Source organism: Capra hircus, chromosome 13, assembly GCF_001704415.2.
Source record: "Capra hircus breed San Clemente chromosome 13, ASM170441v1, whole genome shotgun sequence".
Lineage (NCBI taxonomy): Eukaryota > Metazoa > Chordata > Mammalia > Artiodactyla > Bovidae > Capra > Capra hircus.
This window is the reverse complement of record NC_030820.1, coordinates 63875070-63889392: the sequence shown is the minus strand read 5'-3', so window position 1 is coordinate 63889392 and position 14323 is coordinate 63875070. Positions and strand designations below refer to the sequence as shown.

Here is a 14323-nt window from a genome sequence, read left to right as displayed (position 1 = left end):
AGTTCAGTAGGAGTATGAAAGGACCTCAGTAGTTATTGATTTATCCTTTCACCTTAAAGATGAGAAAAACTAAGAGGAAGTAAATCCTAAGGTCTCCTGACTGAGCATTTAAAATAATAGGGACCGCAGAGTAAGACCGGGGCTTCCCAGGTGACTCAGTGGTAAAGAATCCATGTGCCAGTTCATGAGATGTAGGTTAGATCCCTGGGTCTGGAAGATCCCCTGGAGAAGGAAATACTCCAGGAAGAATGTTTCAGTATTCTTGCCTGGGAAATTCCATGGACAAGAGAGCCTGGTGGCCTACAGTCTTGGGGGTTGCAAAGAGTCGGATACAACTTGAGCACAGCACAGCAAGAGTGAGGCTTCCCAGGAAGCAGGTTCTGGGCTCCTTCACTCTGCACAGGATCTCTAGCTGACCGCTGCAGCACTCCTGTTCTCCCCATTTACAGAACCCTTGAAAGCCCAACGAGGAGGTGACACGCCCAGGGTCCCACAGCCAGCAGGTTGTTGTTCCACAGTCCTCAGTCTTCATCCCTTTGCTCTGCCACGCTCCTGAGAGTACCCTCCACTGTGTGACTCAGGGAGACTATTTTGTTAGTGGGGTAGTGGGGTAAATGGTTTATCTAAAAGCCCAGAACACAGTGACACACATCGTGTCCCATAGGTACTATATGGCTGTTGCTGTCATTGCTAATAATGAAATCGGGGGAAATGAAAATCTGCTAGTAGGTAACATGTTCAGCTCCATCTCTAGTATCGATTGTGATGCCTCGTCTGCCTTAGAAAACTTCCTATGGCTGTTGTTTGAGCAATAGGAGGAAAAAAAGTCTTTTAAAAAGATCCCTTTCAGTCCTTCAGCGGTGCCCCCTTGTGGAATGTCGGCAGAATGATCACATATTCAGAGTCATTTGTGACCTGAGGAGAATTTGACAGTTTCCTGCTGGACACGTGTCTGGGTGCCTTCTGGGGGCGGAGGTGGAGTGAGGGGTGCCGATGAGGGCAGAGAATGGGTTAGGGTACTGCGTGGGCTGCGTCAGAGCGTTAAAAGCGGATGGGGTAGAATTGCCGAGTCCGTATTTGCTATGCGTCTAAGCTCCCCTGGCCCCTGGTGGCCTGCCTTTCAGAGTCTCCGTCACAGACTTGGGGCCCAGTCTAAAGGCTGTCCCCTCAAGTCTGTTCACAGAGCAGGTCTGAGGAGCAGAAACGTGTTTCCTCACGCGCAGTGACTGAAGCCTGTCTCCTGGTGGCTGTGCCAGCCTCCATTGTGTTCCCTCCGCCAGGGGCTTCTGAGGAGAACGGCCCGCCTCACAGCTCCACCAGGACTCAGCTGCCTCAGTCGATGAAGATCATGCACGAGATCATGTACAAGCTGGAGGTGCTGTACGTGCTGTGCGTGCTGCTGATGGGGCGCCAGCGCAACCAGGTGAGGCCCGCCCGCCTCCGGGCCGAGGCGCAGGGGCGGGCGCTTCCCAGGCGCGCGCAAGAGGAGAGGCGCTTCCCGGGCGCGCGCGACGCGGCGCGCCGGCCGTCCTGCTCCGCTGCCTCCACAGGGCCCTGGCCCTGGCCCAGCAGCGCGAGGAGTCGCGTTCCTCAGCCCTGCAGTCTGATTCCAGAGCCCATAGTCCTCCCACCGCACCGTACTGGGGCAACGTTTCTAGACAGAGCTCAGGCCCCAGGCAGAAGTGGGTGGCGTAGCCATGTTACCCGACCTTGTTAATATACAGGATAAAGGGTGGGTGTCTGCCCTGCAGATGGCACTGGAGGAGTTGCCAGTCTGATGGGGGCTTGGGGTGGTGGGCCAGAACTAAGTCAAGTTATGACAGCTGGGCAGCCACCAGGGGTCCTGCTGTGCGCAGGTTCCCTGAGTCTTGAAGCAGTTCAAGGAGGGAAGGGTGGGGGGTGTTCTGGAAGCGCACCCCGCTTCTCCCCAGGATGGACAAGTGGCCCCCTCCCGTTCCCTCTACCTCCTAGGGATATAGCGAGAGGCCTGAGGGGGAGCTGGGAGCTTGGCAGTCCCTGAGTACTGTTTTGAGTCAGAGACTGTTCTCTCACACAGCTCTCTGTGAGATCAATGCAGTTATTACAAGTTTGCAAGAGAGGAACAATTTTAGAGAAGGTGGAAGGGCAAAGACTGGCTGAAAAGATGACATCTGGCCTGGCAGTGTCCTGAAGAAAGCAAGGGAGCCAGGCATGCTGACCGCTTCGCCCGAGGTGGCCTACCAGGTCAAGGAAGCAGGCCCTGGTGGGCACCGGCCTGATGGTTCAGTGAAACAGTAGAAAGCTGGGGGTGGACTGGAGCCAGCAGTCAGGAGAGGCTGGCTAAGGGGTCACCGGGGGCCAGGTTGCCTCTGGCTTTCGTAGACCACTTAAGGACTCTGGCATTCACCCTGAGTGAAACGGAAAACCATCCCCCGGCTGCTATGTGCAAGAGCTGACAGTAGCTAGGACCCACGTGTTGATGGCAGGGGTGGTGAGCAGTGCTTTTGTTCTGGATCTGTTTTGAAGGTAGAACAGGTAAGATTTTCTGAGAAATTAGGTATGGACTTAAGTGGAGAGAGAAAGTAAAGATGACTTCCTTATCTCTTTCCAAGCAGGTGGGAGGAATGGTTTGCCGTTTATTGAGATGGTTAAGACTAGTGGGTAAGGAGTGGGTACAGATGTCTGTAGGGAGGAAGGGGCAGGGTTCGGTTTGAACAGGTTAAGTTTAGGTGTCTATTAGAATTGGCACTGGGGTTACCTGCACCTAAGTTAGGGGCAAGATGGGCCCTGGAGGTATAACTTTGGGGATTGTCAACCTGTGGTTGGCATTTAAAACCAGGACACTGGATGAGATCCTGCCGTGACGTCCGCAGCACTGGGGCTCCTTCCTTCCATGTGGTATATATTTCATATAAAAAATACTAGTCACTATGTCTTACCTGTGTTGAGTGCTTTTTCTTTTTCGAGACACTTCTATAATCATATTTGAATTTGCAGGTACTTGGTAAGTTACACAGCAGATGGTGGCCTCCATCCCACTTGATATTTGTGAAAACCAAGACCTATATAAGGGCCATGTTCTCAGTCTCCAGGCATCATCAGAGCAGGACTTAAATCCTGCTGCTCTGACTTTTCTTTCTGTCCCTTCACCGTGAGTTCCCCTGCTCCGTTAGTCTCCCCAGTACCAAGTTTCTATGAATCTTTGTGGTCTTTGGTTAAACTGATCATAGCCGCCCTTTCCAGCTGGCCTCAAGACCCTGCCTTCCTGAGAGCCAGTGTGATGCTGTTGTGTCCCCATTTGCACAGTCAGCATTTACTGAGTTCCTACTGTGTGCCAGGTACTACAGGGACATGGATTATTTTAATAGGTCAGTAATTCACATAGTTCTGTATTAAGGTATAAATAAGTATCAATGAAGCCTTTCTCCCCTCTGATCCTGAACATTCAAGGTTCTTCCACGAGGCATCTAATTTTACCAATTTTTAATGTCTCTAGAGAGTGTGAAAGTGTGTTGGTGCATAGTGAGAATAAGTGTAGATGTTTGCTTTAAAGCTCAGCATTGCTTTCTTCATCCTGAAGGCTTCTTGTACATATATGCCTGGGCTTTTGATAGACCTTCAACTCACATCTATCTTCATACTTTTGCCTTCCTACTCCTCCAGGTTCACAGAATGATTGCAGAGTTCAAGCTGATCCCTGGGCTGAATAATTTGTTTGACAAACTGATCTGGAGGAAGCATTCAGCATCTGCCCTCGTGCTCCACGGTCACAACCAGAACTGTGACTGTAGCCCGGTGAGCAGGGACCCTGACGGAAGATGCCAGGAGTGGTTGTTTCAAGACCTGCCGTTGGCCCTTTGAAATCTCCTTCTTTGAGAGTAGAGCAGAAACTAAAAGTCACAGCCCGTGTACTCCCATAACTGGAAGCCACCTTGGGGAAGGATCTGACCCCCACCCTCCACCTACCCAGGAATCCCTCTGGAGGCCCTCCAGCAGCTTCCCATTGTTCATTCGCCTCCAGGCAGGGCCACACACTCCACTCCAGGGCAGCAGGTTTTTCCTCATTCTGTTCTCTACCCCATCCTAATTGACATCCCTAATATTAGGTTTGCCTCCCAGAACCACGGCAGCAGTTGGCCTCCAAAAAGGACTTTAGGAAGTTTTGTTTTTTTGTTTTTTTTTAAGGGTCAAGGGCTCATGTCTACCCGGTTTTCATCACAGTGCCCTAAAGCGCCCTGAACGGGGAGTCTAAGTCATCGGCCATCAGCACCGCGTCAGTGCCACACGGCTGTCAGGGGCCAGTGCCGTGGGTCCCGCCTGGTCTCTGCTGCATTCTGGGGACTTCCCTCAGTGCCGTGTCTTCCAGTTTGCTGGTTTTCTCCTTGGCTTTGTCAGATTTACCTTTCAGCAGATCCATTTGGGTTCATATATTTTGCGTTTCTAGACATTTTGTCTGGATCTTTGTCAAAAAGTATTTGGACTTTTATTGATTATGTTAAATATTTTCTTCTGTTGTGTTTTCTCTAATTTCATCTCTTTAGTTACTCATAACATAGTTTTCTATGGGTTTTTTTTGGATTGTTAACAGAGTGCTGATACTTGTATCTGCGTCTGCAGGCTCAGCTTGGGGTGGAGTATCGCCTTGTGTTCTGTACCGTTTGTAGAAGGTCACCTTCAGGGGGCTTGTTTTCCTTGGGGATACTGGAAGTAGTCCCATAGAACATTTGGCTTTTGTCTGCCAGGTGCTTTAGGGAGCAGTGTCCCAGGGCAAGTTTTCACATTGAGTATCTGCCCTCCCCCTCTGGAAGTGTGAGCCCAGGGTCCTGCAGACCTGGGGACTCCCCTCCACCAGCAGAGACAGGGTTCTTTGCCAGCTCCCGGGCCTGGTAGGTGAGGTTTTTCTAACCCTTTTTTCATTAAACGTATCAGCTCCACAGGCTTTGCATAGGCCCAAGGTCCTGTCTGGTCCCTACAGAGCGTTGAAACCCAAGCCCTGGCCCAAATAAGGCTCATTTTCCCTTCTCTGCCGGCTATCAGCTCTTGTGTTCACTGCTCTGAACTCAGTCCTTCCTTCATTTCTAATTCTAGTGGAATTTCCTTTCTTTCCTATGTGCTTAGCCTCACATTGAAAATAATTTCAGTTATTTTGTATCCAATATCCTGGAGTGTTTTTAACAGAAAGGTTCTGCCTTAGCTTAATCAGCTGTTGGCCAGATGTGGACAAAAGGTTTTCTGACTAAAGAGGAGTCCTACCTGTGCGCCAGGACAGGGACCCAGAGAAGTAGCAGGATGCCCAGGCTCTCACCAAAGCCTTTTGTTTTCTTTGAACGTTGTGACTATGGTCTTAACATCGAGGATGCACGTGTATTTTAGGACATCACCTTGAAGATCCAGTTTTTGAGGCTCCTCCAGAGTTTCAGCGACCACCACGAGTAAGTACAAGCTGTCCCCAAGAGGAGACTTGGTTTGCTGCTACTGTTCTCCCTTTGTCTCATCACTGAGCTCAGCTGAGGAGGGCCCGGGAGCCGTGAGAGCCGCTGCCACCTCAGTGTGACCACGAGGCTGCACTTCCATAAGAGCTGCCATTTGTCCAGCCCTTCCTTTATGCCAGGCACCACCTGAGCTTCCCCTTGACCTCCACAGCCACCTTGGAAGTGCGTGTGGAAGTTGCTGGCCCCTTAATACCCCTGGAGTCAATGCAGCTCTCGGCCGTCTGTCCCTCTGAGTCAGGAGTAGACAGCTTGGCTATTCTCAGGGGCCTGTAGGAATCTCAGATGGCCAGAGTGGGCTGAGTATTTATACGTTGATATTCTTTGCCTGTACGAGGAGATGTGCTTTCTCCCATTTTCCTTGGAACACATTCTGCTCTCTCATTTTTAATTCTTCAGCCTTTGATGGAGGATGTGTAGGAGAATGAGTCTCTGCTATAAGGGAACAATGCAGGCAGGGGAGGGGTAAATGGCAGCTGACCCTTGACCTTGACACTGGGAAAGACGTTGGTGAGCTGGCAAACAGAAGCAGGTGCTACTCAGCTCTTACCTGTTGGGTACAGGAAACAGGGCCCACTGTTGTATAGTTTCTGAGCTTTTCCCCCAAGAGAAGCCAGAAATGAAGGTTTATGTGCAAGGTCCTGATTTTTAGGTGCTGGTTTAGATTCTTTGTGTAAGCTAATAGAACATGCCTGAGGACTCATGTGGCCTCAGGGGCCTTCACTTTGAAGCTTTTGTGTGGGTGGTGTGGCTCATCCTCTCTGAGAGGTTCTCTGAAGGCCTTAAGCCCCAAGAAATATGGCAACTCTCTGAAAAATGGCACCAGTATGTCCTGAATGTGTCCTTTTTTCCCTGAGGACCTGGGTCCCTCGCTTCCGTCATTTGACAGGTCACATTCAGCAGGCTTGGATTGTGTATATTCTGCAGCAGCAGGAAAGGAGGGCGTGCTTTTCATAGGAGTGGCAGGGTCAGGTTCCAGTTTTCTGAAGATCCTTATGGGTACTTTGTGTGGGATGGATTCCTGTGGGAGACCGTTTAGGAAGCCGGTTCTGTCCTCGTGACGTGGGTGACGAGAGGCCTGGGTGTGAAGGGGGAAGGAAGAGTGTCACACTTGGGCCTCCTTGTGGGAGAGCTGGACTAGGGCCAGGCTTGAGTAAAGTGATGGGCATCTGGGCATCATGGAGTTGGAAGTGCCTTTGAGAAATTAAATAGAAATGTTCAGTGGCAAAAGAAGGGCCTTACACATACTAAGGAAAGGGGCTTTGTTAGTGAACATGCAGGCCTCCAGAAGGTGGGCCTTGGGGCCAGGGAGACTCCCTCAGCCGAACAGCAGTGGGCTCCATGCCCTCCCCCAGAATGCTGCCTCGGGGTGGGTGGTTTTCAGGATGGCTACCAGGGGCTTCTTAACGGAAGTGGGCAGCAAGAGACTGGCCCAGTGTGGACGTGGCGGCCCCAGTGCCTGTCCATTACTGCCTCCAACACATCTGTTTCAGGAACAAATATCTACTGCTCAACAACCAAGAACTGAATGAACTCAGCGCCATCTCTCTCAAGGCCAACATCCCTGAGGTGGAAGCCGTCCTCAACACTGACAGGTGAGTGTGGGGGGCCCACAGCCCGCCTGGCTGCCTGCATGTCCCGGGACTCACAGACAGGTGCACCCGGGTCTGCATACTTGTCCTTTCGCACCCACGTGTAACTGGCATGCCGAGGGCTCCCTTGTACCGAGGGCTCTGTCCTCCCGCCACCTGCGATGTCTCATCGGAGCCCCTTAGCAGCCTCGGAGGGAAGTGCCATTGTCACCCACTTTACAAACTGGGGAGCAGGGGCTCAGCAAGGGCACCTGCCTAAGGTCGTAAATGCTCTGCCCCCTCCCTGCTCACTCAGCTTCGTTGGCCTCCTCCTTTCCTGCCCTCTGCCAAAACCCATTAGCCGAGTAATGCCTTACTTTCTGGAGCAGAGCAGGGGGTTCTCAGGCTCACAGGGGTCAGGGCAGGGAGGACTGTGCAGCAACAGGAGTCATAATTCTCTGGTCTTCTGTTGTTGTTTTTGGTTTAAAAGCAGCAGAAATCTTTGTTCAAATGAAATTGAATGTAGTCCCACATCTGTCTGCAGTGCAGGAGACCTGGGTTCGACCCTTGGGTTGGGAAGATCCCCTGGAGGAGGGCACGGCAACTCCCTCCAGTGTCCTTGCCTGGAGAATCCCCATGGACAAAGGAGCCTGGTGGGCTACAGTGGGGTCACAAAGAGTCAGACATGACTGAGTGAATAAGCACATAGCACAAGGCCTGTAGTAGGTGACCAGCAGGACTGCTCTATTTGAAGGGAAGGTTTAAGGGCCTAGAGTCGCTGCCTGCTATTCCTCTCTCCTCCGTAATGCAGCCTGAGTGCTTTTCTCATTTATTGTCTTTGCTTCCTAGACTGGGAAGCAGAGGCCCAGAAACTTGAGTATGTGTCCATGGCCACCTGAAGCCAAACCTGGGGCCCAGGGTACTCCCTGCCTTACTTACCCTATCAGTGGCACGGACTTTGCCCCATCTCTTAGACTCTGTCATGGTGATCCAAACCCACTTTTGTCACGAGCAGCCCTCCCTCTAGCAGTTCTGAGCCCCATATGACTCTGGATGCGTTTTTGGCCTCTGGTCACTTGTCAGCAAGCCTGGGCAGAGAAGGCTGCCCTGAGATGTGAGAATGCATTTGGCTGTTTAGTTCTGAGACTGCAGGAGTCCTTAGGGTGCTCTGGACCCAGGTGGAGCAGGAGGACATGCTGTAGGTTTAGAAATGTCCTCTTGTTTTGTTTTGTTTTGCTTTTTAGCCACCTACGTCAGCAAAGACCCCCAGCCCCAGGGTCTCAAGACACAGTTCTTCTGCCGTTTGGAATTTGGCCTCTGTCAGCCTCTCCAATCTGCCATCAAGATTTCTGTCTGTTTTCTTTCAGGAGTTTGGTCTGTGATGGGAAGAGAGGCTTGTTAACACGTCTGCTGCAGGTTATGAAGAAGGAGCCAGCTGAGTCATCTTTCAGGTAGGTCTGGACATGCACCTCCCACTCCTGAGGGTGCAGAAACCAAGTGTTTAAGCTGTTGGAAATGCCTTCTGTCGTCACCAGCTTCCACCCCGCATAGCTGGTTACTGTCAGGGAGAGGGAATCTGCCGGCTCCCTGGTGTTGACTCAGCACGTACTAGATTTTGCTGTGTGCTGGCAATGTGTTTCAGGAATTGAGCCAGCATTCAGCAAGCACCTATTCTGTGCTGATGCTGGACAAGCGGGGAGAAATGGGAGCTACAATCCCTACCCATATGGAGGCCCCTGGCTTGCAGGAAATAAGCATGGAAAGACCCCTATGTGGGGGATGCGGTGTGGAAGGGCTCAGAGCCAGGACCTGCCTTGGGGACTGTGGGAGCAAAGGAAGGGCTTGTGGGGAGGCAGGGGGCGGTGGGTGCAGACAGGGAGGGCATCCCGGTTCCTTAGACTTATCCATGTTGTCTTAGAGCCTGTGGACAGGACAGCGGCTGAGGGAGGCATTCCATCAGGGTGGGTGTGAGCTGTCAGCAGGCTCCACGCCCAAGGGTCCCCTGTCAGCTCAGCCTACCTTGTCCCTTCGTCCCCTCACGGATCCAAGCTCTGCCCTCTGTGGCCACTCAGTCAATATCAGCCTCTTCTTCTCTAGGACAACCCATCAGAAGTGAGTTCAGTGACCCGTCCACATGTCTGTCTGGTCCCTCATGCGTTTCTGACCCCTCTCTTCCATGTCCTCCTGTTCCTCTGAAGGAGCAGAGCCTAGAGTATGTTTTCACACGTGACTCCTGGGGCAGTCCTCTGAGCCCACATACTCCTTCCAGACGAACCACATAGAGGACTGTTCCCCACTGAGCCGTCAGCTCCCTAAGGATGGGGACTCGCCACGTGTTCCCAGTGCCCTGTATGAGGCCCAAGGCCTGGGAGATGTTCGGTAAACATCTCCCAGTGTTCAGTGTGTTGAATCAGTGAAAAGGGCAATAGACATCTCCCAGCCTCTCTGTGAATGGAACGTGGGCCAGAAGAGGGCAGCCTTAGCCACCTGGGCCAGGGGTCAACATTTGGGTTGCAGGTTTTGGCAAGCCCGGGCTGTGGAGAGTTTCCTCCGAGGGACCACCTCCTATGCAGACCAGATGTTCCTGCTGAAGCGAGGCCTTCTAGAGGTAATGGCCTGGAGGAGCCAGGGTGTCGGGTGTCCCCTTCTCCCCCAGCCCCATGCATTGCTTTCCTGCCCTTAAACCTAGACAGCTGGCAGAAGCAGACCAGACTATCTTCAAATGCCAGTGCACATCTCTCTGGTATTTCCCCTGAGCTTTCAGCTCTGGGTTCCCCATGGGTGCTTACCGGGTGATTGAGGGATCTGAGGGGTGGCCATGGAGGATTATAGGAGTCTGTGAAGTTGCTCAGCAAGGCTTTTTGACCCCAAGGATACTTTGCTGCTGACTATTTAATTTCCCTTTATTGAAAAACGGTCTCCAGAAAAAGCAAAATTTACAAGAGAGGGTAAAGCAAAATGTCCAAAGCTACAATTGGTTTAAAAAAAAGAAATACAAATAAGAAACTGACCCATGAATTGTAATAAAATCTATAAGGTAAAGAATTCATCTAAATCAATATATATAACTCAAGAAAATGAAAAGGAAACACTTTAACTGTCTTGTAAAAATTCACTCATTGTAAACTTTTCCATTTATTAACATGAACCATGGGGTCAAAATGTGTCTCCTGTCCTTAAACCCCATGCTTCACTTGAATGGCCTCAGTGCTCAGGCTGGGGACGTATTACCTCTGGAGACAGCTCCCTCCCTGTGAGCTGGAGAGCTTGGCCATCGTGAAAAGACTTTAGCTCAGACCTGGACAAGCAAGAGAGGTTGTGGCTACATACCCCAAAGTGCCCTCACCCCTACCCGCCCCACTTCCTGGTTAAGTGTGTCAGGCCTGGCCCTGCCCTTGGAGCCACCAGCATCCTCCAGTGAGAATCTAGACAGGGAAGCAGGTTCTATTAACCTGGTTGCTTGCTCGAAGCTAACAGCACATGGGCTGAGCTACATACCAGGGCTGGGGGAGGCAGGCGGTGAGCAGCTCAGATGAGCACGGCCTGGGGCCTCCGGGGACCAGCCACCTTTTCCTGCCTCCATTCTGTCCTCTCCCACCCCCCAGCACATCCTCTACTGTATCGTGGACAGTGAGTGCAAGTCACGAGATGTGCTGCAGAGTTACTTTGACCTCCTTGGGGAACTGATGAAGTTTAATGTTGATGCATTCAAGAGGTTCAATAAGTACATCAACACTGATGCAAAGGTAAGTCTAAGCCAGGGTTTCCTAAGTTTACTGTTTTGTCCAGAAGTTATGTCAGAGCCCTGGTCCTTGCCAGTCTTCAGGTGCTGGTTTTATATTGGAGAGTCCTGGGGTCAGCGGGCAGATGTCAGTTAGTGTTCATTAGTCCTTGCTCTGCGCTAGACGCTAGGTATGCAGGGATGAAAGTCTCACCTGCTTGTGGGCAGGCGGGAGCAGGTGAGCTTGGAAATGACTCTGACGCAGTGTGCCAGGTGCCGTGATGGGCCCTGGAAGGGCAGGATGTGGCCTGATGTGTTAAGCTTTCAGGGTATATGTGGTAGAAACCCAGCCCAGACTAATTGAAATAAAAATGACAGCAGTCCCTTTGGTGCAGAAAACACTGGACATGGTATCTGAAGATCTGGTTCAGCTCTCTCTGGGGCTGCTTATTAGGTGGGGAGGGCTCCGAGTTCCTCTGAGCTTCAGTCTTCCTCTTGGCAACAGCTGGGCCAGGGCAGGTGGGTGTCCCCTGCAGCGACCACACGCCCTGGGCCTTGGCTGTGTTTAGCCGAGAGCCCGCCGCCCCCATCAGCCTGGCCCCGCTCCAGTTCCAGGTGTTCCTGAAGCAGGTCAACAGCTCGCTGGTGGACTCCAACATGCTGGTGCGCTGTGTCACTCTGTCACTGGACCGATTTGAAAGCCAGGTGGATGTGAAAGGTAAGAAAGGCCCAGTGCCGAAGCGAGTCTGTCCATTGCGGCTGCGCTGGTGCCAAACACCCAGCCTCTCGCAAGGAGACAGGAGCTTCTGAGAGTCACTACACCAAACGCCCACGTGGGTGGGGGCAGGGCAGTGGCTCTCTCTGATGGGCATGTGTGACATTTTAATGAAGGTCAAAACATTGTTGCCAGCAAAATGCAAAAAACAACTCATACCCTTCCTCTCCTGGCCTGGAATTGCCTGGGTGAGGATTCAAGTGGTGAAGCCTGGGGAGGGCCTCAGGGAAGCACGGGCCCAGAAGGGGCCTGAAGGACAAGGTGAAGGCATGACCTGGCTGGGGCTCTCATGGGAAAGCAGGCTTGGCCATGGTGGCAAAGCAGCTGGAGCTTTGTTTCCTGCGCAGCCCAGCTTTTCTGTAGTCGTTTTGACAGTGGGGGCTCCCAGCTTCAGAGTCGGGACTCGAGGGGGGCTTGACTAGAAGCCTGGGTGTCGGGCCCCAGGGCCACTGAGCAGCGTCTGCACCTGCTGCTCACGCCTCTGCCTGTCTGTCCGCAGTCGCGGAGGTCCTGTCCGAGTGCCGTCTGCTCGCCTACATATCCCAGGTGCCCACACAGATGTCCTTCCTCTTCCGCCTCATCAATATCATTCACGTGCAGACGCTGACCCAGGTGAGAGGCCTACAGACTTGCCCCGGGGAAAGGGGGATTGGAAAGTTACCCTCATCCCAGGGCCACCTTCACCCTAGAAGTACCTCTCCTGTCACCCACCCCTTCATTCCTAGGAGACCCCCCAGCTATTCTGAGGACTTGTTCCAATAAGGGACCAGCTCCCCATTTTACAGAAGGGGCCTGGGGAGGGAGCAAGGCTCCGAGGTCACAAGTGGTTTGGGCAGAGTCTGGGTGGGCAGTGAGTTCTGACTCCTCCCCGTCCAGTGCTCTCCAGGCCCCGCCTGCAGCACAGACCTGGGGTTGGACCTGATGTTGACACCCATCTCCTTCAACAAACAATTGTGCAGCTGCCCTCCTCCAAGCTTCACACCCTCTTTCCTAAAATGGGGGTGACACTCAGAGGTTTTCTTTTGTTCCTTCATCTAACAAACATTTATTAAGGCAAGATCCTGGGCTGGGGACGCACAGTGAATAAACAGACCAAGACGCTTCCAGTCTAGTGCTGAGAGAGATGCGTGTGCCCAGCCGCCCCAGGGGCTGAGGCTCCCAGGAAGCAGCCATGCCTGAGCTGATTCTGGAGGAGGCATGGACTGACTAGATTAATAATGCCGCTCCCCTTACCTCTGGGGTGGGAGAAGGGGACAGTGAGGGCCAGGAAGACACTGGGGGCAGGAGCCTCATCGTTCCTCTCCGCAGGCCTCTGTTGGCTTTATGCAGGGCAGCACTGTGTGAGGCCCGTGGACACCTCCGCCCTGCCCACTATCCCCTTACCCCCCGCCCCAGTCCACCAGGGCCCCTGGGCTGCCGGCACACGCCTGACCCGCACAGCCCGATCTTTGTAGGAGAACGTCAGCTGCCTCAACACCAGCCTGGTGATCCTGATGCTGGCCCGACGGAAAGAGCGGCTGCCCCTCTACCTGCGGCTGCTGCAGCGGATGGAGCACAGCAAGAAGTACCCCGGCTTCCTGCTCAACAACTTCCACAACCTGCTGCGCTTCTGGCAGCAGCACTACCTGCACAAGGACAAGGACAGCACCTGCCTGGAGAACGTGAGTGCCCCGCCCCCAAGGGTGGCCGGCGGGCTGCCGGCACGCCGGCCCAGGCTCCTCGGAGGGGCAGGCGTCCAGGGCGCCTGACTCCCACCAGGGCCCTGTGGAAGGCAGCTCTCTACCCCTTACCAGGGCACTTCTGTGGCCCCTCTCTCTGTGCACAGAGCTCCTGCATCAGCTTCTCATACTGGAAAGAGACCGTGTCCATCCTGTTGAACCCGGACCGCCAGTCTCCCTCTGCCCTTGTCAGCTACATTGAAGAGCCCTACATGGACATAGACAGGGACTTCACCGAGGAGTGATCTTGGCCCAGGCCTCGGGTGGCTGCTAGGCCAGCGCGGGTGAGCGGGGTACGCGTGCCTCACGCCCTGCCCCCACCCTTCCCCCGCCTCCCTGCTGCTCCACCTGCCCTGGGTCTTCAGGTACAGACTGGGTGGGAGGGAGCATCTAGAAGCCCTTGGCCTCTGGCTTCTGAGGCTCTGGGTCATTGGGGTGCCTCAGTTCCCTGAAGATCGCCATGATGAGGACAGGGGCACTGTGCCCACCTTTCGTTCAGAACCCTGGGGCCCTGGCCCACCTAGAGCTAAGGGGACTTTTAAAAACAGCTCTGTCTGAGCTCCCGCTGGTCTCTTGACTGTCAGTCCTGGCGTGGGGAGGGAGATGTGGGCCGCTTCCCCCAATCTGTGAGCCGAGCTTGCCCTGGCCTTTGGACCCAGGCAAAGGCTTCTGAGCCCCTGGGCAGGGGTGGGGGATACCAGAGAATGCCTCTTTCCCCCAGGCCTGCCCATCTATCCCTCCCTCCCTCCCTTGTTTTCCTTTAGCTCCTTTGGTTCTGTTTGCTCATTGGCCACTGTGTTCATCCCAGGGGTTTCCCCCAGCAGTTGGGGGGCTTTCTCCTTCAGTCCCCTGGGGCACAGGGTGGCTACGCCCCACCCCCAGGCAGCGTCTCCTGCCTGAGCCTGCCCGCACAGGAGCCTGCCTGGGAGCACACCCCTGGCCCCTTCTTGTGTTGCCAATTTATTAACAACAAATAAACCAATTAAATGGAGACTATTAAAGAATTTATTTTAAATGACTGATGTGGACCTGACTTTTGTCTGTGAGACCATGTGCTCCCCTCCCCTCCT

The 14323-nt window shown here is 53.4% G+C and overlaps 1 protein-coding gene across 2 annotated transcripts in view; it reads left to right on the top strand.

Annotated features, from left to right (window-relative positions):
- Window positions 1-14271, top strand: part of TRPC4AP (transient receptor potential cation channel subfamily C member 4 associated protein) — a 70249-nt gene extending 55978 nt beyond the window's left edge. The window contains exons 9-19 of one of the 2 annotated variants that reach the window (XM_018057756.1): window positions 1281-1423; window positions 3643-3774; window positions 5353-5411; window positions 6962-7063; window positions 8407-8490; window positions 9557-9647; window positions 10645-10785; window positions 11370-11478; window positions 12035-12147; window positions 12990-13196; window positions 13361-14271. In XM_018057756.1, the coding sequence (XP_017913245.1) occupies window positions 1281-1423; window positions 3643-3774; window positions 5353-5411; window positions 6962-7063; window positions 8407-8490; window positions 9557-9647; window positions 10645-10785; window positions 11370-11478; window positions 12035-12147; window positions 12990-13196; window positions 13361-13498 (1319 nt within the window). In that variant the 3' untranslated portion in view covers window positions 13499-14271. Of the gene's footprint in view, window positions 1-1256; window positions 1424-3642; window positions 3775-5352; window positions 5412-6961; window positions 7064-8406; window positions 8491-9556; window positions 9648-10644; window positions 10786-11369; window positions 11479-12034; window positions 12148-12989; window positions 13197-13360 lie in introns of both variants that reach the window. The other variant, XM_018057755.1, reaches the window with a different exon arrangement.